The 24,317-nt window shown below is 42.4% G+C and overlaps 1 protein-coding gene across 3 annotated transcripts in view; it reads right to left on the reverse strand.

Annotated features, from left to right (window-relative positions):
• The window catches only part of LOC123517683 (synaptotagmin-15-like), a 169,214-nt gene that overhangs the window by 13,232 nt on the left and 131,665 nt on the right, over positions 1-24,317 (reverse strand). For all 3 annotated transcript variants that reach the window (XM_045278020.1, XM_045278019.1, XM_045278018.1), the window contains one exon: positions 2,261-2,477. In XM_045278020.1, the coding sequence (XP_045133955.1) occupies positions 2,261-2,477 (217 nt within the window). The remainder of the gene's footprint in view (positions 1-2,260; positions 2,478-24,317) is intronic.

Here is a 24,317-nt window from a genome sequence, read left to right on the forward strand (position 1 = left end):
TAAGTATCTATCTAGCTATCTATCTATCCAGAGAGAGAGGGAGAGAGAGAGAGAGAGAGAGAGAGAGAGAGAGAGAGAGAGAGGGAGACTTAATTATGCATGAGACGGTTGAGAGGTATATTATCTATTCGCAAGATAATGACACGCATGTCTTTGTTTGATAACCAGAGGGGGAAACGACGAGAGGAGTGGGTGAGAGGTAGGTAGTGATGGTGGTGGTAGTGGTGGTGGTGGTGGTGGTCGAGAAGGTGATGGGGAACAGAGACGGAAAGAAGAGAGAAAGAAAGAGAGAGTGAAAGAAAAAAAGATCAAGAGGGAAGAGATAGAAGGATTAATGAAATGGAGACAAGTTTGTATTACAGATAATGTTTCACTGGCACTCTTACTCTCACTGTCTCATTTTCTCTCATTCACTCACTCACTCTCTTTATTCTCTTTTTTTGTCTTTCTCGTCTTTCTAAATCGGCTGAACCCTATCACTCGTCTACCACTTTTATCACCTCTTAGCATCTCTTTCAACATCATCCTACTCCTCTTTCTGCCTTGCTCTCTCTCTCTCTCTCTCTCTCTCTCTCTCTCTCTCTCTCTCTCTCTCAGATATATATAACCTTTTCCTCTCTGATCTCTCTCTCTCTCTCCGTAAGTCAGTTTTCCTTTCCTGTTTCTCGTACATATCTATCCGTCCTCGTTTCTACTCTTTCTCTCTCTCTCTCTCTCTCTCTCTCTCTCTCTCTCTCTCTCTCTCTCTTACCCGTTCGCTATCTTTGATCTCACTATTCACGATCGCCCTCCCTTCCTTTCTTCCTTTCCTTCCTTTACTCGTCTCCCTTACGTGTGACTGCCTCTACGCATCAGTATCTGTGTGTCATTACCACATTTTCAACCTTATATCTCGCTTTATACACGTTTCGCAGCGCCTGTCTTTCATCTTTCCTTCCGCTTTGTGAATCACCCTTGTTCCGCCTTCGTCTCCTCCTCCTCCTCCCGCTCCTTCCTTTCCCGGGGCTACCAATCTCGGTTCACCTCCCTTCGCATTATCTTGTCGGTATTCGGCAATTTACTCAGGCGCTGGAGGGTTCCCGCAAGACAGGTTCGAGGGCTTCCTACTCGTTCCGACGTGGAGAGGGAAGTGGAGCAAATATTTGAGCAGCCTGACGGTGTGCGGAGTGGAAGGACGCTGCCAAACTCAACTGGAGGTGTCGCGGAGTGCAGTGCAGGCAGGGATCGCATTCGGAAACACTTTGACGTCGCATCTTCACTACTTCGAAAAAAAAAAAAGCTCTAGTTTAAATTACACGGGAGGGTTCTGTAGGTGCTATTACCGTTTCATTGACAGATTAAGAAGATTTATACATTATCAGGAGGAAAAACACTCGTGAGAACTTTTGTGTAAATATCCGTGGGTCTTTGAAAACAGCCGTGATGAAAGAGCACAGCGTTTCTGAATGTGGGCTCAGGAAGACACGCAACGCAGTGGGAGGAGTGATTTTATGAGAAAAAGAGGAGCAGGAACACGTGTTTATGCGATGTGATGCGAGTTCCTTCCCGCGCCTTGACAGTAAATGATCAAATTGTGCCAAGCGTGAGCAGACTGAAGGAAGGGATGATGATAGAGGAGGAGGAGGAGGAGGAGGAGGAGGAGGAGGAGGAGGAGGAGGAGGAGGAGGAGGAGGAGGAGGAGGAGGAAGAGGAGGAGGAGGAGTTACGTAGAGCTCCATAGAAATAGATGCCACAACGAGGCGACCTGACCTAGGGAAACTAATGTGATGGTAGGAGAAAAGGACAACAAAGCAGGAGGGGGAGAGGTTGTTGAAAGAGGAGAGCCAACCTACTTTCTCCCTCACCTTCACCCTTACCCTCCTTCCTTCACTCATTTCCCTCTTTCCCTCCATCCCTCACTCTATTCCCTTCTTCCCTTCCTCCTTTCATCTCTCACTATTTCCTCCCTCACTCCCTTTCCTTCCTTACCTCGCTCCGTTCCTCCCTCTCTCCCTCACTCTATTCCCTCCCTTCCCTCCATCACTTCCTCCATCACTCCCTTCTTCAGTAACTCCCTCCCTCTCTCCCTCACCCTCCGTCCTTCACTCCTTCCATCCATATCTTACTCTACTCCCTCTCTCCTTCATCCAACCACTCACATTTCTCACCTGCTTCTCACTCACTCCTTCACTAACTCCCTCCTTCTCTCCCTTACCCACCCACTGTTACTCCTCTCTCACTCTCTATCCCTCCTTACATTTCTCACCCGCTCCTCACTCACCTGACGTAAGGATCGCACGAATTGATGGAGCCAATGAGACGGCTGGGGAGGTTCTTGGCCTTGATGAGAGTAACGAGGAGCTTCTCTGCCTCACTGTGGTATTCCAGCTGCAGCCACACACGCCCTATGTGGTCTTCCGGGTACTGGTCCAGGTCTCCCTCTAGCTCATCCGTCTTGTACAGCTCTGGGTTGATGCCGCCCAGTCCAGACGCAGCACCTGTCGAGAGCACACATGTTTGTTGGTGATGCTGTTCTTCTCTCATCTCTCTCTCTCTCTCTCTCTCTCTCTCTCTCTCTCTCTCTCTCTCTCAGCTGTCATGGTACTGAAAGGTATATTGTCGTATGTGTGTGTGTGTGTGTGTGGTGTGCTGTAGGGTTGTATTGTGCTGAGTTTATAATGGTGGTGGTACTGTGAAGAATCATAAAAGAACACAAAGGAAAAACAAATGATAGTAAAGTTTTTATTGTTACTGGATTGTTTGTGGTGGAGTAGGAGGAAGAGGAGGAGAAGGAGGAGGAGGAGGAGGAGGAGGAGGAGGAGGAGGAGGAAGAGGAGGAGGAGGAGAAAAATTAGAAGAGAGAAAAAGAGAAGCATGACGATAAGGTTGGGGAGAAGAAAACAAAACAAAAAGGAGAAAAAGAAAGAAGAACAGGAGAGGAGGAGGAGGAGGAGGAAGAGAAAGAAAAGAGGAGGAGGAGGAGGAGGAGGAGGAGGAGGAGGAACAACAGGAGGTTTGTCAAGAAAGAAACAAAGTAACGTGCAGTTCGTGTGTGTTTCTGTCTGTGTCTGTCTGTCTGCTTGTCTGTCGGTCTGTCTGTGTGCATGAGTCTGTCCCGATAAATGGCAAAATTTTTGAGGGCGTGTGCGTGCCTGAGTGCACCTGCCACGCCCACACCCTCGCCTTCCCGGGGCCTCTGGAGCGTATAATGACAGGCTACTGAACCGTGCTGGCGGAATGTGAGGTGAGGGGAGGACAGGGAAAGGGGAGGCCAGAGAAGGGAAGGCTGAGGGAAGGGAGACTAGGGCAGGGGAGGCTAGGAGGTAGGGTAAGCCAGGGGAGGGGAGGCTAGAGATGGAGAGGGGAGGTCAGAGCAGACGAGATGGCAGAGGAGGGGAAAGGAGATAGTTAGAGAAAGAGAGACTTACAGTTTACCAGGAAAGAGATGAAAGCGAAAGAGAGAGAGAGAGAGAGAGAGAGAGAGAGAGAGAGAGAGAGAGAGAGAGAGAGAGAGAGAGAGAGAGAGAGGAAAATGAAGAAAAGAGGTTAATGCAGGTAAGGAAATGGAAGAGTGTACTGGGGCATAGCTACAAACAATATATTCCGGGTAGGGGCACCTGACCAACTATATACTACTACAAGGTCCTGAGACAAAGTGCAAACACCGCGTGGCCAACACAAATATATTCTAGCAGCCAGACACAGACAACAAAGGCGGAGAATGACGAGAGCGTGGCAGCTTAGTGACCACCAACCAGCAACTCCTGAGCGCTCATTGTCCCCTCACAAAAGAAGGAGAGGAAGAGGAAACTGAACCAAAAGCTATGGAAGAGTAAAAAGAGAGAAATAAAAGTAGAAATAAGAAGAGAGAATAATGAAAAACGAAGGGAAGGAGGGAGGAATTAGATAAGAGTGGATAGACACAGAAAAAGTGAAGAAATACCTATGGCAGGATAGAGAGAGTAAAAAAAAAGAAGAAGAAAAAAGGAAGAGAATAGGATAAAGGAAGGGAAGAAGGGAGAAGGTGAAAAGAAAGATCATGAGGGAATTAGGTAAAAGTGGATAGATAGACGGAGAAGGTGACAAAGAAAAAAGAAAACGAAGGAGGAAGACAGTAAAAAAAAAAAAAAAAAAGAACAGGGACAGTGAAGATAGAGGAAGATAAGAAAGGAAGAGAAGGGAAGGGAAGGGAAGGGAAGGGATGTGGGAGGGGAAGGGTAAATAAATAGACGCCGGCCTCCCCTTCTGCCCATTCATGTTTCAGCCATTAATACTCTTTAAATTTCATAGCCAGCAATAAATCATACACATCCACATATGTAGGGAAAAATGAAAGAAAATGGGAAAAAAAGAGAAAAATGACGGAAAAATTGACGGATTGGAATAAGGAGAGAGAGAGAGAGAGAGAGAGAGAGAGAGAGAGAGAGAGAGAGAGAGAGAGAGAGAGAGAGAGAGAGAGAGAGAAGACCATAAACCACAGATACCCGTTAATCTACAAATATAAACACAAATACTGGACTAAACATTACTATTAGAACAGAGAAGTGCCCCATGACAGACCCTGGAGAAAACGGGCACCTGAAAACAATATTGAAAACAGAAACAAAAACACGAGACAAATAAACAATAAAAAAAAAGACGCACAGCCAGACGATTAAGTACCAGAGAGAGAGAGAGAGAGAGAGAGAGAGAGAGAGAGAGATTAATTAGTATATACCTTTATTACAACCTCCTCCTCCCTCACAACCTTCGTTTATCAATATTATCTCCCCCTATCAGCCTCAACAATCCCATGAAAGCTCTCCCTTACGTCTGCGCTACACCGTCACTATTTCAAAGGCTCCGGTTCAGGACACACGGGCTTTGAAGGGACTTATTTATGGTTTTAGTGACAAATTAGCAAGATTACTGCATTAATTTGAGGAGACAGTCTGGAAAACTCGGCTAATCATCTTCGTGGCCTTTTGAAAGTGGTGAGACAACAAAAGGATTTCAGAACACATGAACATTTATACTTTTTGACAAGACACTGTGATATCTTGGCTTGTTCTTCTTGTTCTTGTTCTTGTTCTTGTTCTTGTTCTTCAGCCGCCTCCAAAGATTGTGCTGTCTAACTAGGAACTGTAACATCTAGTGGGTATATTTTCCTCTTTTTTTTTCTTTTCCGTTCGTATTTTGTAGATGTTTTTAGGTTTATTCCATCATACATACACAGGGAGCCGCCGTGGTACAATGGAACCATGCGTGCTTTGGGGTCCGAGGGTCTCCAAGCGCACGGGTTCGAATCCTTTCCACGGTCCGAGTGTAGGATGGGCTTCCTCACTGCAGTTTGTGTTTCTCTGCCTTACCACCACCACTACTACTACTATTATTACTACTACTACTATTATTACTACTACTACTACTATTAATGAAAGCCTTGAAAGTTTAGAGATATACAAAATAAGATTCCTTCACTTAAGCCTCCTAAGCATTATCCTCATTGCTAATCCTTCAAGAGAGAGAGAGAGAGAGACGCCTGTATTCTTAAACGCTTTGCTCTCTCTCTCTCTCTCTCTCTCTCTCTCTCTCTCCATCACTACTTTTCAAAGGCTTTAGTTAAAGATGTTCATGTTTTTAAGGGTATTTTTATGGTTCCGGTGATAGACTGGTAAGATTTCTAGATTGTTATAAGGAGAAACTGTCTTGAAAACCTGGTTAGTCGCCTCTATGGCCTTGGAAAACTGTCGTGGGGAGAGAGAGAGAGAGAGAGAGAGAGAGAGAGAGAGAGAGAGAGAGAGAGAGAGAGAGAGAGAGAGAGGATGTTTACAAGAGCTTTGATGACTACAGAATAGGGAGGAGAGAGAGAGAGAGAGAGAGAGAGAGAGAGAGAGAGAGAGAGAGAGAGAGAGAGAGAGAGAGAGAGAGAGAGAGAGAGAGAGAGAGAGAGAGAGAGAGAGAGAGAGAGAGAGAGAGAGAGAGAGAGAGGAATAAAATAAGCAAGGAAGGGGCAGCAGAGAGAGGATCAGAATAAGGGCAGAGAATGAAGGGCGAGTTTGCAGGGTGACAGGGTTCATGGCAGGGTGGCAGGGGTGTGCGTGGCTGCCCCTGGGGAGAGAAAATAACTCCATAGACTTATAAAGAGACCGGTGTGATCCAATTAAGGACCCTACATTAGTGGGGGAGGATAAACAAAGTGTGGGGAGAGGAGCAATCAAGGAAGGAAAGGAGAATCACCGCGTTATCACCCCAACCTCCCCCCAAAGCCCTTGTGACGCTTTTTCCTTCCTCCCCCCTCTCTCTCTCTCTCTCTCTGCAACTTTTTTCTTCCTGTTCAATTATTTTTTTTTTTCATTCCTTTACTCCTTTTCTTGTTATCTTACTTCTTTCTTACTCCTCTTCGTCTTCTTGTCCTTTATCTTACTAATATTTTCTTTTTTTTCTCTCTCTTCCTCTGTCAACTCTTTCTACTTCTTATCTCTCCTTCGATGTCTTTGCTTCCTCCCTTTCTTTCTTTCTTTCTTTCTTTCTTTTGTCTTCCTCTTTCTCACCACCAGTGGTTCCCCTTCTGACATTCACACGTTTTTCTTCTTATCTCTATTTCTCTTTCTTCATTCTGTTCCTCACACCTTATTTATCTCTTTCTTCCTTCCGTCCTTTTCTCTTCACATCCCAATCTTCCATTCCTCTCCTTCCTTCATTTCTACTCTTTTTCAATTTACTCCTTCCCTAATTCTTCTTTTTTCAAACTTTATCTCTATCCTTTTCTCTTCCTTACACCCTTTCACTCTTTCTATCATCGTCACTCTTCAGCCTCTTCTTCTCACTCCTGCCCCCCATGTACCTGTCACTCCTCCCCCCACCCAGTACCTGTCACTCTTCCTCCCCCAGTACCTGTCATCGAAGGAAGGTTTAATTAACGATGGGGGGTTAACGACGCGACTCACGTGGAATGGGAAAGACTAAGAGAGAGAGAGAGAGAGAGAGAGAGAGAGAGAGAGAGAGAGAGAGAGAGAGAGAGAGAGAGAGAGAGAGGGGGGGGGGTTGAGGTGCCTTAACGAGCAGCGGCGCCAGGATCGAAAAGACAAATGAGTGACCGCACCGCTAAGATAAAGCGATAAAATAACCTTGGCGAAGAGAGCCATAAAGAAGAAATATAAAGGCCTACTCCTCCCCCTAACACACACACACACACACACACACCGTTACCAACACAGTCTGAGCCATAAACTACTAAGCTAATGTTCCAATCTTAAGCCTCCCCCAATCACCATATGTATATTTTCAGCATGTATGTACTTCAATTCTTAATAAACCGTATATTATTATCATTATTATTATTATTTTACACACACACACACACACACACACACACACACACACACACACACACACACACACACACACACACACACAAGGACACTTTCTGGGGTATCTCCTATCTGAAAGCCCACCCGTTAGGAAACCGTTGCCCTCAGTGAGGAAGCCCAACCTACACTCGGACCGTGGACAGGATTCGAACCGGTGCACTTGGAGACTCTTCGGACCCCAAAACACGCATGGTTCCACTGTACACCCCCAAACACAAGACGCTAATGAAGGAAATATAAAGGTGTAGGGGTAATTGGTAAAGAGGGAAGGAATCTTAACACGTGGATGTATTAGGCCTAAATAGGTGATTGTGGTGGTTAGGGTGGTGGTATTTGAACCTGACTTTAAGAATGGATGGATGGTAATGAGAGGAAAGGCGTGACAAGGAAGGGAAATGAACGAGGGGATCAAGAAAATTGGTGGAGATAATGGACGAGAGAGAGAGAGAGAGAGAGAGAGAGAGAGAGAGAGAGAGAGAGAGAGAGAGAGAGAGAGAGAAAGTGGTGCGCTCATGCAGATAATCTCCTTTAGGCTCTCATGACATAACTCAAGGCCACATAGATAACTCGTAGATTTCTTGTAAGCGTTTTTGTTCGCATTAACGGCAAGAAGTCTGCATCAACCAACAGAATCATAGAGACGCCCTTGAACACCACGACAACTTCTGCAAGGGCCTCGTAATTAAAACTAACTGAGACAAGAGACTAAATTGTTATCGAATACCGACCAGACTTTTTAATTTATGGGATATTGATGTTACGAATCCCGAAACCTGATACTTGATGGAGATAAGGAAGAGAAAGTATTAAGGTTGCTTGTGGTGGTGATAAGGACAAGGAAAATCACGTCTGGATTGTTGCGTTTTACTGCTCTTCCTATAAATGGATCGTCTTGAGGTCATGTAGGATAAGGAAATACGTAGATAAAGAGTTACTATGCCTGGCGATATCTTAAAGATGAGCCATTCATACTATTGTTTGTTTTTGTAGGAACGTGGCGTCGCTTTCACTGTTACATTTATCTCGTGTCTGATCTCCATCACTCAAGGAGGTTTGCTGATACCAGTGCCTGGTTGAACAAGAATTCTGCATCATCAGTTTATTTTCCTTAACCTCTTCCGCGTTTTCATATTCATTCTGCTTACTATTTGTTGGTTTTATACAGCTTCAGAAACTTATGTGTGGGATTGAACTAGTGAAGAATCTAGCCATTAATCTTCTGACCTCCATAGACCTTTCCTAACGTATACAAAATCGTCTAATCACACCCAAAAATCATGATAAAATGCGTCTCACTATTGAAGAGATTGAAAAACATGTTGCCCTTATGAGAGTCTGAAGAGTTTCAAATACGAGTCCAAGTTATTAGGAAGCGTAATATGCAGGCTTTCATGCGGCAAAAATAGAAAAAAAGAAAAGAAAATGTAATCTTTGACATCAGCCCACGTACACCAGACTCACAACGGGGGCAGACACAACGCATTTTCCAGCATTGCCTAAGCTGTACAGATTTTTCAGCGAACACCAGCCTTCACGCAATAAAACAATCATGCATGTGCAACATCACAATATATCTGCATGAATCATTTGATGCTGATGCGTGGTGGTGGGGGAAGGGAGGGAGGAAAGAGGGAGAAGGGAGGGAGTGAAGCGGCCTTGCTGCTGCTGCCTGGGCCACGTGTCACTCTTGGTAAGCCTGCAAGCCTCAGGGATGCCGTGGGGCGATATCAAAGTGGTGTCTCTCTTCATATCCCGACAAATAAGTCAAGTGCAGGTGTTAAGATACTATTGCTTTCCTCTGTGCTTTAAGGGACGACTGTCATTCAAGGCGGTGGTGGTCTTCCTGAACGACCTTCAACGAAAATTAAATGAAAATGATAACGTGACGTGAATGAGAATGCGCGGGACACCTGGTCTTCCTCAGTACTTATCTCCTTTCCCCTTCCCACGCCTTCCTTTACCATCACTATCTCTCTTGCCTCACACTATCTCTCTTTCCTCACACTATCTCCTCCTCTCCAACACTCCCGACACCCCCGGGTCTTACTACAAGCTCCACTCAGGAAGTTTCATAACAGCCGCTGCCTTTCCCTGCATGGCGTGTGAGCGTGCACGAGGCGCCTCACCCCTAAAGATGATGTTCCCTGAGCCGCGGCGAGTCAAGGACGCTACAGGAACACACACACACGCACACACACACACACACACACACACACACACACACACACACACACACACACACACACACACAATTAATAAAGAACTGTTTATGTTTTTTTTTGGTACAATGAAGCAAAAAATATACCGCAAGCGAATATTGAGATCTAGTGTTACTGGTTTGCACTGGTACCCTCAATGGCGACGCGGCGACCATAACTAAAGTGGGTGATGAATAAATTTTGTTGGTCAGTGAATTCCCTACCTTCACGCCTCGCCCCTCCTGCCGCCCCGACACTGCCACAGCAGGCTTCGATTCAGAATTCAGTGCGACTCTTCCTAATGATACTTTTCTAATCCTTCACCTTCCTCTGTACATATAGAAATACGCATATAAATGATAAATAAACTAGATTCTGATATACTCATAAATAATAAAGAGGTTAAACTCATACACAAATATTAAATATAACTTAAGTGAAACATACACATCTTAAATTATAAAGAAAACATAAGTTGCAATAAAAAAAAAAAAAAACAAATAGCTAAACAGATTTGCTGAGATAATATACACGAGGGCAATGGATGCTGTGTGAACTCAAATGTCAGAATAAGTGTGTGCTCGTCTGTTTACATTGTATCAAAGTGGGCCAGATTTTTTTTGTTTACACTCGACTCTATTATCTGAATGAGTAATAGTGAATCTAAGGCAGTGTTCATTAGACTCATCACTCGCTTGCTCTTCACTATAAGTAATCTTGCAGTGTGTAATCAATGGATAAATCTGCATTAAGTCTGTATACCCTATATATGAATTTCAGTTTATTTCTATGCTATGAGTGAATAATTATTCTATATATATTTTTTTTTTATGCAGGAGGGGCAGCTGGCAACGAAACATGGCAAAAAAAAAAAAAAAGGCCCACTGTATCATATCGTGCACATAATCACAGCTTGGCAACACATCATATGCCTTCCTCTTCTCCTGCTTTCCAACGGTGCATTTCTACGCATTTCTATATTTTGTGCGTCCGATTTTCATAAACACCCTTTTACATTTCTATTTTACGCATCATACCGCTCAGCACATCGACCCCGCATCTCTGTGTAGCACTCTGTGTCCCCGAAGGTATAAGTTATCCGTGCGTCATGAATGTCATTAAAAAGTTAGGGTTACACATGTCAGTTGCTCAGGGGCAGAGAGACAAGGCGGACACCGGACAGCGCTGACCTACAACACGCCGTTCCTGTCTCCCTTCTTCCACTTCTCTCTCTCTCTCTCTCTCTCTCTCTCTCTCTCTCTCTCTCTCTCTCTCTCACCTTTTTTACTTCTTCAAATTCCTCTTTTTCCCTTTCTTTGTCTTTCAGTTTCTTCTCTTTCCTAAATTTATCTCTTTTCTCTTCCAAACATATTAATTCGTTTTTTTTTCTTTATTACTACGACAGTTTTCTTTTCTCTCAGATATATTGTCTTGCTTTTAATTTTCCTTACTAGTCTTTCTTCTTCGCTTTCTAAACACGTCATTTCCTTTGTTTTAGTTCAATACATTTCTCTTCCTTTCCAAGTGTCCCTTTTTCACCTCTTTTTTTTTTAATCTTCTTTTTTCTTCTCTTCTCTTCTTCTCTTGTCTTTATAATTCCTTTTCCATCCCTTCTTTATCACTCTCTCTTTTTTTCCTCCTTCCAGACACATCACTTCAATCACCACAACACAATTTCCTTTAGTTATTTCCTATTCTTCTTCTTCTTCCATCGCTTACCATCTTCTGTTTATCTATTCTTTCTGTTTCCAGCAATTTTCCCTCTTCCCGCTTGGTTAACTGAACGGCTACAAGGAAAATAACCTGAACAATGACAGCCTCGTGGAAATAATCATAGCGACTTATGGCAATTGTAGATATGCCTCGATTCTTGGGAAAATATAACAAGTCACTACGAGAAGTAAAGTAATGATATTGGAGGTTGGGAAGTGTCGTGTTTGCATTAACGTGTTCTACTCTTTCTTCTTCATTACATTGTATTGAAGAGACGGTTCAGTGAGAGTTCAGTTTACCTACTGTCTTTTCTCTTCCTATTAAGTTAGAATTCAGCCTGGTTTGGTTTCATTTAGGTTTGGTGAGCTTAGGTTCGTTTTAGTTACGTTTTGTGGGGTTTGTGGTTCAGTTCAATTTAGTTTCCTTTGGTTAGGTTAGGTCTGGGTTGGCCTGGGTAAGGTTAAGTTTGGTTTCATTGTGATTTTGGTTAGGTAAGGTTAGGTTAGGTTTTATTAATGCATTCCTCTCTTTCTTCTTCTTCTTCGCTACATTGAATTGAAGAAGTGAGTGTTCAGTTTACTTATTTTCTTTCCTCTTTCTTGTAATTCCTTCATTTTCTTGTCCGTCACTTTCTCCTCGTTTTTCATCTAATAGTGTATGTAAAGGGTTTCGTCAAACTTCCTTACTGACTGTTCAATCGCCTTTACTATATACATTGATACGTTGCTGCCTCCATCCCTCACCTTGAGACGTGTGTGTGTGTGTGTGTGTGTGTGTGTGTGTGTGTGTGTGTGTGTGTGTGTGTGTGTTCTGTGCATCGCTATCTTGCTGCTCTCGTCAATACTCCTTAACTTTCCTTTTTAACAATTTCTCCTTCGCTTTCATAATTGATGTGAAGTTTTCTTTTCTTATATCTGTATTCTGCGCATTATTTTCTTTCTATTCTCCCCCCAAAAAACCCTTAATATTTTGCGTTTTTCTTCGTTTCCAGAGTTCTATTATATATATTCTTCCTTTTGTGTTCTTGATCTTCTCTGCATTGCGTCTGTGACCCAACACACATGAGGTGATAGGGGCTCAAGAACTGCCTGGAATGTTGAGAGCAGTAATGGTGGAGCTGTTTTAGGTCTTGAATTGTCTTTATCGTTGCCTTATAAGTGTTACAGGGAGGTTTTCTGGTGAGAAGACAACGCGAAGTGATGGAGAGCAGGTCGTGAATTATGCATATAGGTAGCAGGGGGAGGAAGAGAGACGGGGAAGGGTGGATGGGAGGGTAGGGAGAGCAAGAGAAAGAAGAGTAGGAAAGGTTAGTGGAGGGAGTAGGTGGAGAGAAGAGAGAGAGAGAGAGAGAGAGAGAGAGAGAGAGAGAGAGAGAGAGAGAGAGAGAGAGAGAGAGAGAGAGAGAGAGAGAGAGAGAGAGAGAGAGAGAGAGAGAGAGAGAGAGAGAGAGAGAGAGAGAGAGAGAGAATGATGCCGCACTACTACTACTACTACTACTACTACTACTATTACAGTAACAACAACAACAACAGCTACTACTACTACTACTACTACTACTACCGTCCTACAGAGCGCCACTGTTCGGCCCTCAGCCCTCCCCTCAAGGACAGACGAGAGCATACCTTAGGCACCATTCATGATGCTGCGTCACGTCAACTGTACTGCACCCGTTTCTCACCCCCACACATATCTTCGCATCGCTATTACCTGAACCAAAGCGGGAATGTTGGTAAAGTGATACACCACGCGCCAACTCCTCCTCCCTCCCCGAAACACACGCACAAGGTATACCCCACCGTTCCCCCTCTATTCCTACAATCAAATGTGGACCCCAATACTCATCACATTTGAATCTAGCGTGTAACAGGTAGAGCAGAGATGGAGATGAAGGAAGTGGTGGTGGTGGTGGTGGTGGTGGTGGTGGTGGTGGTGGTGTGGATGGGAAGATCGATACCTAATAGATCACTTCATGTTCCTTCACCACCACCAATACACCCACCGATACTTCTACCACCACTACGAACGAACACAAAGGAAGAGCGGAAAGTAGGAGACAAACCAGCCCTATATTATATACATTACAGTTCACCACCACCATCAGAAAGGAACACAAAGAAAGACCGACCAGTAACAGAGTAATCCGTCCCCTTAACCCAACTTCATATCCCTCCACTTCCACCACCACCACCACCACCACCACCATCACCACCGTTACTGCCAATACAAAGGAACGTGAATGAAGACCGACCAGCAGCGAACCAGATAGTGCTAAGCCACGCTTGGCATTACGAAGCAAGACATGAAGGGTATTCAGAACTTTGGATAATATTGAAGTACTGCATTAATGCCTTCATCTGAGAGGTTTCGTTAGGTTAGGTTAGGTTAGGTCAGGTTAGGTTGGGTTAGGTTGGGTTAGGTTGGGTTAGGTTTGGTTAGGTTAGGTTGGGTTAGGTTGGGTTAGGTTAGGTTGGGTTGGGTTAGGTTAGGTTGGATTAGGTTGGGTTAGGTTGGGTTAGGTCAAGTTAGGTTAGGTTAGGTTAGGTTAGGTCAGGTCAAGTTTGGTTAGGTTAGGTTAGGTTGGGTTAGGTTGGGTTGGGTTGGGTTGGGGTTGGGTTGGGTTGGGTTGGGTTAGGTTAGGTTAGGGTTAGGTTGGGTTGGGTTGGGTTAGGTTGGGTTGGGTTAGGTTGGGTTAGGTTAGGTTGGGTTAGGTTGGGTTAGGTTGGGTTAGGTTAGGTTGGGTTAGGTTGGGTTAGGTTAGGTTAGGTTAGGTTGGGTTAGGTTGGGTTAGGTTGGGTTGGGTTGGGTTGGGAGGTTGGGTTGGGTTAGGTTGGGTTAGGTTAGGTTGGGTTGGGTTGGGTTGGGTTAGGTTGGGTTGGGTTGGGTTAGGTTGGGTTGGGTTAGGTTAGGTTAGGTTAGGTTGGGTTGGGTTGGGTTGGGTTGGGTTAGGTTAGGTTAGGTTAGGTTAGGTTAGGTTGGGTTAGGTTAGGTTAGGTTAGGTTTGGTGTAGATTTATTTGGTTAATTAATTTTATTGCTGGCAGTCCCTTCATTTTTAGTTTATGACTTCAAAAACACATTATACGTAGTTAACCAGTACTCTCAATCATTCATACCTTTCACTGGTAAACTCTGGAACTCCCTCCCTGCATCTGTATTTCCGACTTCCTACAAGTTGTCTTCTGTTAAGAGGGAGGTATCGAGGCATTTGCTCCCTAACTTTGGCTGACGCTTTTCCTCTTTGTAGAGAGTCAGGCAGGACTCAGGTGGGCCTTTTTTAATCTTTTCTGTTTTTTTTGCCCTCGGCTGACCCTCTTTCCTATATAAAAAAAAAATATCCCCCAAAATAAACATCCAGTATACTTAAAACAAAAATAAGATTACTTACACAAAACCCAAAACTTCCACATCCACATGAGACACAACATTCACTTTCCCACCACCACCACCGCCACCACCACCATCCACTCTTTTCACCACTATCTTAACTCATCTCTCATAATCCTATTGCCTGTACGGTAGCCCACTTTCCTATCTCCGCCAGCAACAGCCCCAGCACCACACAATATACGCCTCTACGCCATCCCCGCCGCCTCTTTCCCCAGTTTGTTGCTACGAGCGGCTCTGGGCGACCTCCGACGATCCCTGGAGGTGGCCAGTCCCTGTATCGAAGCCCAGGTTCTGGTTTCCTTGAGTAATGGTGGGCAGACGAGACGATGTATTGGTTAATCCTGTAGGAGGAAAGATCAAGGGAGAGGAAAGAGAGGATGGTAGAGAGAGAGAGAGAGAGAGAGAGAGAGAGAGAGAGAGAGAGAGAGAGAGAGAGAGAGACTGATATCTATCACAGTCAATGTCGCACACCCCCACCACGAAACACACACACACACACACACACACACACACACACACACACATTTATATATATATATATATATATATATATATATATATATATATATATATATATATATATATATATATATATATATATATATATATATATCTGCCATTCAGTACAACCAAACAGCACCCAACACTCGAAAATAACGACGCAAAAACAACAACATAACAAGAACAGACTAAATGTGTGACGTGATAAGATGCGAGTTCGTGCGTAGAAGCCTTCATATAACATACACACACACACACACACACACACACACATATTAAATAAGAGTGCAGTTCTCAGATACTGCTTAGTGGAAAATAAGTGAATGGAAATGAAATCCTCTGAGAACACGTATTGCCAGGAGGGATTTACCTTGATATTCCACCTTAGATTTTTTTCTTTTTTTTAGTGTTATGGCCTATAGCGCCTGTAGGTTCACTTGAAGAGTATGGGAAGCACTGTCCAGATTCCACCCATTAGCGGCGCAGCCAATTATATTTATAGTGGTAGCCAAATTAGGGCCCATATCACCACCTAAGCACATCTTTGGTGTAAGGGAATTATACCTCCACCTAGAACCTGGGTACCATAGTGACATGTAGATATCTTTAAACCACTCGACAAATGGCAAAGTTTCAGGGCGGCACGTGGTGGGATTCAAATCTACACATGGACGTCTACCCGATCCCACGCTTACCACCTTATCCACTACTGGTACTCATTACCTGTACCTTCTGCTCTTCCCTCTCCCTCTCCTTTCTCTCTTTCTACATGAAGTGCACCCTTAATTCATGTGTCCTCTACCACCACCACCACCACCACTACAAATACTACTGCCTCCTCTCATTTTCCTTTATATCAAGACGTGAACTCTTAATTCATGTCTCCTCCACCGCCACCACCACCACTGCCTTCCCCTTCTTCCTTTCCTCCTTCTGTTTACATCAAGTGATCCCTTAATTCATGTCTCCACCACCACTACTACCAATACCACCACCACCACAACAACTACTACTGCTACTGCTGCTGCCTCCTCCTCCTCCTCCTTCTTTTTCGTCTTTATGACTATATTCTGAAATTCTTTTACGCTGCACTTCGACTACTTTGAAAAGAGCTCTACTCGTATGTTTACAAGGTCTTTTGAGTGTTCTTTTGTGATAAATCAACAAGATATCTAACCTATTACTTGGAAAAAAAAGAGAGAAAAAAAAAACACTTTCTTGAACCAGGCTAATTATCTCTGTGGCCTTTGAAAACAGTCATAGTGAGAGAGCAAACCGTTTCAAAACAAGGGTATCAGAGTAGCGCCAAGTACGAATACCTCCCACCAACGCGTCACCATAGCAACAAGTACAGCCTTTACTCTTTCCTCTTTCTCTTCATCCCTCCATTCTCCTCCTCTTCCTTGTTTTCCGTCTCCCTTATCTACTCATTCAATCTTTAGTTTTCATTGGTTTCTCATTCGCTTCTCTATCCTCCTCTTCTTTAATCTCTCTCATTCTCTCCTTTCACCTCATTCGGCTTTATCCTCCTCTTCTTAATCTCTCTCATTCTCTCCTTTAACCTCATTCGGCTTTAGATTTCACGTGCTCCGCAAACTAATAACTTACTTTGATGGAGCAGGACGTCCTATGTGTGATGTTTACGGAGGGAAGGACTGATGGCACTCAAAGGCATCGAGTCTTATCTTGGATGTGGTGATCTCTATTTAGTATTCTGAGCACAACTTTGTTTTTCTAACTTTCAGAGATAGGGTATCGTTGCGTGGATTGCTGCTTTGATGTCTTGATGATGTCCAAAGGGATTCAAGCAGTATAGATAAAGGTAATCGTTCATATCCTTTTGATGTCTTACTGCAGACCTGCCTATGGTGTCCAACTTTTAACTTAAATATTATCAAAATTTTTCTTTAAAGAGTCCAGATAAATAACCCTTTCACTGCCACACAAATTTTCCCTTCAATACCTTTAACATTTTACAAGTTTTTTTTCATATTTTTTTATTCTAATGTCTGTGTAGCACAAAAGACAAAACAATTAGTACCTTTGGCTATTTTTCTTTTCATCTGAATCTCCATGGAAACAATATTACAGTGCCACGGAGGTTGACGAAGGACGGACAAAGGAGTGACAGAGCAAAGACAGGGGCCGCCGTGGTGCAGTGGAACCCCGCGTGCTTTGGGGTCCGAGGGGTCTCCAAGCGCACGAGTTCGAATCCTGTCCACGGTCCGAGTGTAGGATGGGCTTCCTCACTCGGGTCAACGGTTTCCTAGCGGCTGGGCTTTGAGATAGGAGGTACCCCAAAAAGTATCCCCTCATAAATTCTCGTGAAAAGCCCACATGGTATAAATAAAAAGAAAAAAGAAAAGAGTGTATACCAGGAGCGCCACCCATCACCCACTGGCAGCAGTCACACCACGGCGGGGCGAACTGCTGCCCAATCACAACACAGCCAAGGTACAGACAAAATACTGTAAAGGTCTCGGTGAAACTCACAACCTTATCTGGTAATAATTTTTCTTTGTTGTTGTTGTCCTTGGCTAGACCTCTTGCGTGAAAAACCAGACATAACATTCTCTGCATTAATGAATGGCTCTTCTTGCAACACGTAATATTTGTTCTTTTTTTTACTTTTTGCGTCATAACTTATATGTGTTCTGATACATATGTTTAAAAGTAAAGCTGTGATCGAGTGATTGACTGACTGATGAATTCTACTGCTACTTTTACTGCTACCACCACCACCACCATCACCACGACCACCACTACCACTGCTACTACTGCCACTTCTACTACTACTACCGTTACTACTACTACTACTACTACTACTACTACTACTACTACTACTACTACTACTACTACTACTACTACTACTATTACTACTGAAATAATGTAATATTGCAAGGTATGATTTCCCACTCGGTTATGATCTGTAATTCGAGAAGTTCATTGTCTTTGCCTGGTTGTTATGCTGAACACGAAGAAAGTGAAAAGAAATCAAGAAATTCAAATATCAGTTCGCCTTTGACTCAAGACCTTTACAATTATATATATATTTTGGTCTGCTTATTCCGAACACGATCGTATGAAGGAAATGAAAGATATATATATATATATATATATATATATATATATATATATATATATATATATATATATATATATATATATATATATATATATATATATATATATATATATATATATATATATATATATATATATATATATATATATATATATATATATATATATATATATATATATATATATATATATATATATATATATATATATATATATATATATATATATATATATATATATATATATATATATATATATATATATATATATATATATATATATATATATATATATATATATATATATATATATATATATATATATATATATATATATATATATATATATATATATATATATATATATATATATATATATATATATATATATATATATATATATATATATATATATATATATATATATATATATATATATATATATATATATATATATATATATATATATATATATATATATATATATATATATATATATATATATATATATATATATATATATATATATATATATATATATATATATATATATATATATATATATATATATATATATATATATATATATATATATATATATATATATATATATATATATATATATATATATATATATATATATATATATATATATATATATATATATATATATATATATATATATATATATATATATATATATATATATATATATATATATATACACAAAACACACACACACACACACACACACACACACACACACACATATATATATATATATATATATATATATATATATATATATATATATATATATATATATATATATATATATATATATATATATAAACTAGCAAATTCTTAAGGTCATTTTTCCTCATCAGAGTTTCACCTTTAAGCCCAACCTGAGAGTGACGGTGTGAAACGACTTAATTTAAGATGTTGCGGCCACGAAATTAATTAACCTGGCATAGAGTGTTATAAGTCGCCACGTAAAGGCAACCTTCCCATCTTGGCCCGGAAGCAAGGCCATCATCTTCCAAGGGAGAGGCTGATTACATCCGCGTACAGACGCTCAAGGTAGTGAGGCCATATACTAAAAAATCATTAAGAAAAAAATATACATCCAGCACAATCTCAGGCCAGCAAATTGGTCAGGCATCTTTTGGTGCAGCACAGGATTGGCGAACCATGCAGTGACCTGACGTACTAGAAAGCAGAGGTGGCGCCCTGGGTTGTTGGGTCTACTGGCTGCGTTAGTTACTCTAGTCTACTCGAGACATAAAATATATTGCCCTTAGGTATAGTACAGTGGTTGTAAATGGCGACAGTCAAGTCAATGTAAGGAACACAGCGTGAGAAACATAACGTAATAATGATAAGAAAAAAAAGATAGACATGAGCGAAATAACTGTAAAGCAACAAATGAACAAATATGCATAATGAGCACATGATAAGTCGTTCTTGAATACACACAGCGCAACGTTAATAATAAGATTAACTTCCAACATCAGCTAAATAGAACAACTGAGTGCATTCACGAGGGGTCCCTGCACTTCTTGCCGCGACAGACAAACATTTGACCTACATACATGTAACAAAATATAAAATGTCATGAATAATATAGACAATAAAAATATGAAAAGAGAGCGTGAGAGGGGAGTAGGTATAGGTAATGGATAAAATAACACAAAAATAAATAAATGAATGAAATAATAGAAAAAAATAACGAATGCATCATATTATAGGACAAACGCTTGTCATAACGCAGGTGTGTGATGATGATGATGATGATGATGATGAGGAGGAGGAGGAGGAGGAGGAGGAGGAGGAGGTGGAAGAGTAGTAGTAGTGGTAATTTGCACACCTCATCCTCAGCCAAGTTCCAATCCAATGTGTAATGAGGTGGAGGAGGAGGAGGAGGAGGAGGAGGAGGAGGAGGAGGAGGAGGAGGAGGAGGAGGAGGAGGAGGAGGAGGAGGAGGAGGAGGAGGAGGAGGAGGAGGAGGTGGAAGAGAAGTAGTAGTGGTAATTTGCACACCTCACCCTCAGCCAAGTTCCAGTCCATCCAGCAAATTAAGCACATGTCAAAGTTTCCTCATTATAGAAGTCTGGTTGGTGATCTAACAAGCGTCGTGTTTTTTGTCATAACAGAACTCGTATTTCCTTTAGAATATTTCGTGATGTCTATCCTTAATCCCTACAGTACCGTGACGCGCTTTCATATTCATTCTGGCTACTATTTAAGTGATTTTATACAGCTTCAGAAACTTGTGTGGGGATTGAAATAGTAAAGACTCTGGCCATTAATCTTTTGGCCTCCATAGAGCGTTCCTAATGCAAATAAAATCGTCTTATCACACCCAAAAATCATGGTAAAAATGCGTCTCGGTATTGAAGGGGTTAATGTTTGTGCCCCCTTCCCCACACACAAGTAATTAGAGCAGGTACCAGGGTGAAGAGTATTGCCAAGGTAAGGTTGAGAGAGAGAGAGAGAGAGAGAGAGAGAGAGAGAGAGAGAGAGAGAGAGAGAGAGAGAGAGAGAGAGAGAGAGAGAGAGAGAGAGAGAGAGAGAGAGAGAGAGAGAGAGAGAGAGAGAGAGAGAGAGAGAGAGAGAGAGAGAGAGAGAGAGAGAGAGAGAGAGAGAGAGAGAGAGATTATTACATTTTTTTTATATATACTGCCGCCTCATTAAAGAACTCCAGTGCATAATCTATTCTATACTGACAAAATAAAGGGCGCGTTCCAGATCATAACCTATTGAGACCACGGAGACAAGTTCTGTGGGAGATGCTCTGAAACCATAAGAAAAAAAAAAAAAAGATGCCCAAAATTCTTTAAGTCGAGAACATTACGAGTCCATGATGGTAAGAGATAATTTCTATGAGCGTCTTCTGTGCGAGCATTTGTCCCAGATTTTTGTCTAACACTCTTAATCTTTCAGGGAACTGGCAATCAAGTGGGCCTTTTCTTTTTATTTTCTTTTATTGCTCTTGGTCACTTGGTCAGCTTCCCCTATTTGCCATCCCCATTCTTCTCCCCACCCCCAAAAAAAAAAGAGCTAGTAGTCTTATTACTATCAGCGTACTGTGCTTATCTATCTGCCTCGGCCTTAAGAAATTTGACAACGCCAGGCTCTTTATTTTTTTTTTTTTATTTATACCATGTGGGCTTTTCACGGGTAAGGAAGCCCAACCTACACTCGGACCGTGGACAGGATTCGAACTCGTGCGCTTGGAAAATCGTCGGATCCACTGTACCACGGCGGCCTGTACACATCAAACCGTATAAGAGTGTGGGAGATGTAGCAGAGTTCTCGTTAAGTGATGGGTACACCAGTTTTAATGATGGAAGATCGCCTCACTGCTCAGGGGAGTGTTACCAGCGTCTTGTGAATGTGCAGTGCCTCACCACCACCACCACAACAGCTGCTATTACTACCGCTAAGACTGTTGCCACTACTACAACTATTACCACCACCTTTACTACTACTACTACTACTACTATTACTACTACTACTAATACTATTACTACTACTACTACTACCACTACTACTCTCACTACTACTACTACTACTACTACCACTACTACTACTACTACTACTACTACTACTACTACTACTACTACTACTACTACTACTACTACTACTGCTACAACTATTAGTACTACTCTACATAGCGCCACTGCTCGCCCCTCACTCCTTCCCTCAAGGTCAGATGGGTACATTAACACTACTCATGATGATGCGCCCCTTCAGCTGCACTGCATACCCGTCCATTCACTCTCATACCAATCCTCGCCGCGCTACTGCATCACCTGATCAAAGAACTAAGCGCCACACACACACACACACACACACACACACACACACACACACACACACACACACACACACACACACACACAAGGACGAGCGACATTACTAACATCAACATTGCGAAACATACATGACTTATTTAATTCAGTTTCTAGATAGAGGGAAGTACAGACAGCGTTTCCATCAATCTCGTCACGTGAAGTCAGCAGCAGCAACCTCTTACATGCTCTGGCGCCCCCTCTGCTTCTCAGTATAATAGCCTTGCGTGGAGGAACGGTGAAAAGTTTTTGGTGTATATGAAGGGTATATTCAAAATTAATGTAGCTTGACTTAATGGACGTTTGGCAGCAGCAGTATCTCTCTCTCTCTGTCTGTCTGTCTGTCTCTCTCTGTGTCTCTCTGTCTCTGTCTGTTTGTCTGTCTGTCTCTCTCTCTCTCTCTCTCTCTCTCTCTCTCTCTCTCTCTCTCTCTCCACCAGCAGACGGAGGGTAGCAGTGAGCCAGAACGCAGCCTCTCAGCACTCAGCGGCCCCTCCCTTGCCCGCCTCGCTCAGCTAATCGCCTTAAAAGCATTACTGTAACCACGGAGACCCGCCAGCCTCGCCTCCTAGTGATAGAAGTAGTGGCGGGGGTGGTGGTGGATGTAGTAGTAGTGGTGGTGGTGGTGGTGGTGTTGTAGGGTTAAGGGGTTCACGAACTCATGGGATTTGCAGTGGTGTTGCGTCATGCCTTGATTTAGATGCTGCTGCTGCCTCGTGTATTTGTGTGTGTGTGTGTGTGTGTGTGTGTGTGTGTGTGTGTGTGTGGTAAGCAGCTTAACAGACCCAATATTCTAATCTGTATCTCAAAGTTTTTTTTTTTCTATTTTTTTTTTCTTTTTCAGCTTCTTGTGCTTTAGTTTGGCTTTTCATCCACACTCCTGGCTTCTCCTCGTCCTCCATCACCTTTGCAGCACCAACCTAACCTCGTCGTCCTTCCCAGCACTTCCTACCGTTTGGTCTCCCTCCCCGTTCTTCACAAATCCCCTTTTCCACCACTCCAAAACCACCCTTTCACTTCTTACACCCTACTACGGCCCAAGTCTTCCCCTATGAGATCCTTTCCAATCCTCAGACTCGTTCTCTCTTCCCTTCACAGTGCACTTTAAACCTTTCGCTTTCCTCCATTCTTCTTCACAGGAAATTAACCTTCAAGGAGAAAGACGCCACCTTATTTCTTGGCAGCAGTGAGGAGAGAGACGGGGGGAAGCGAGAGAGAGAAGGGGGAAGCGAGACTGAGGAGACGCAGCGTATGAAGTTTGGTGATGCAGTTCTGGTAACCTATACGTAACCTTGTGTGTGATAGAGACGCCACCTTGTTTCTTGGCAGCAGTGAGGAGAGAGACGTGGGGGTGGAAGCGAGGCAGAGAACGAGACGCAGCGTACGAAGTGTGGCCATGCACTTCTGGTAATCTAACCTTGTGTGTAATATTACGGGAGGAGGAACCGTTCACGTGGGGACAGGTAAAGTCAATTCAGGCCGTGAGCAGCATATTCTTTTACGAGAGGTATCCGGTGCACGCTTTTCTCGTCTGGTAAAAACATACTGTCTCAGGAAAGATATTTAAAAAAAAAAGACAAGGACAAAAAACCGAGTCTTCTGAAATATCTTAAAGGAGTTATGGATGTTGATACAGATAAGCTCCATTTCAGTCCATTATTATTCTTTTTCATGTGACTGAGTAATACGGCGAAAGTTTGATGTAGTGGAAGGAATATACGCCTTAGTGTTTTCTATGTAGTTAATTTTTAGTCGAGTACTTTTGTGTTTGTATATTCAAAGTTATCAGTGAGAGAGAGAGAGAGAGAGAGAGAGAGAGAGAGAGAGAGAGAGAGAGAGAGAGAGAGAGAGAGAGAGAAGCTTTTCCGTCTATCGTTTAATATTTCTTTAATGGGGTTGGATGGGGTCACTTATTCACATACGTCCAACGAAAGATATCTGCGAAAACACCCAAACTTCACCATCCATCTATCTATCAATTTGTCTCATACATATGGATGAACACAGTCATTGGTAAAGACACACCACCTTCACCGTCTAGACTCGTGTTGTGTGAAGTTGAGTTAGGTTAGGAGGTTAAGTAGGTCAATATACTCATCAACTCCATCGTATTCAAGTTATGTTAGGTTAAGAAAGTTTAGGTTAGGTTAGGTTAACATTTTCATCAACTCCACGGTCCGAGTGTAGGTTGGGCTTCCTCACTCGGGGCAACGGTTTCCTAGGGGGTGGGCTTTGAGATAGGAGGTACCAC

The sequence above is a fragment of the Portunus trituberculatus genome, chromosome 42, assembly GCF_017591435.1.
Source record: "Portunus trituberculatus isolate SZX2019 chromosome 42, ASM1759143v1, whole genome shotgun sequence".
Taxonomy (NCBI): Eukaryota; Metazoa; Arthropoda; class Malacostraca; order Decapoda; family Portunidae; genus Portunus; species Portunus trituberculatus.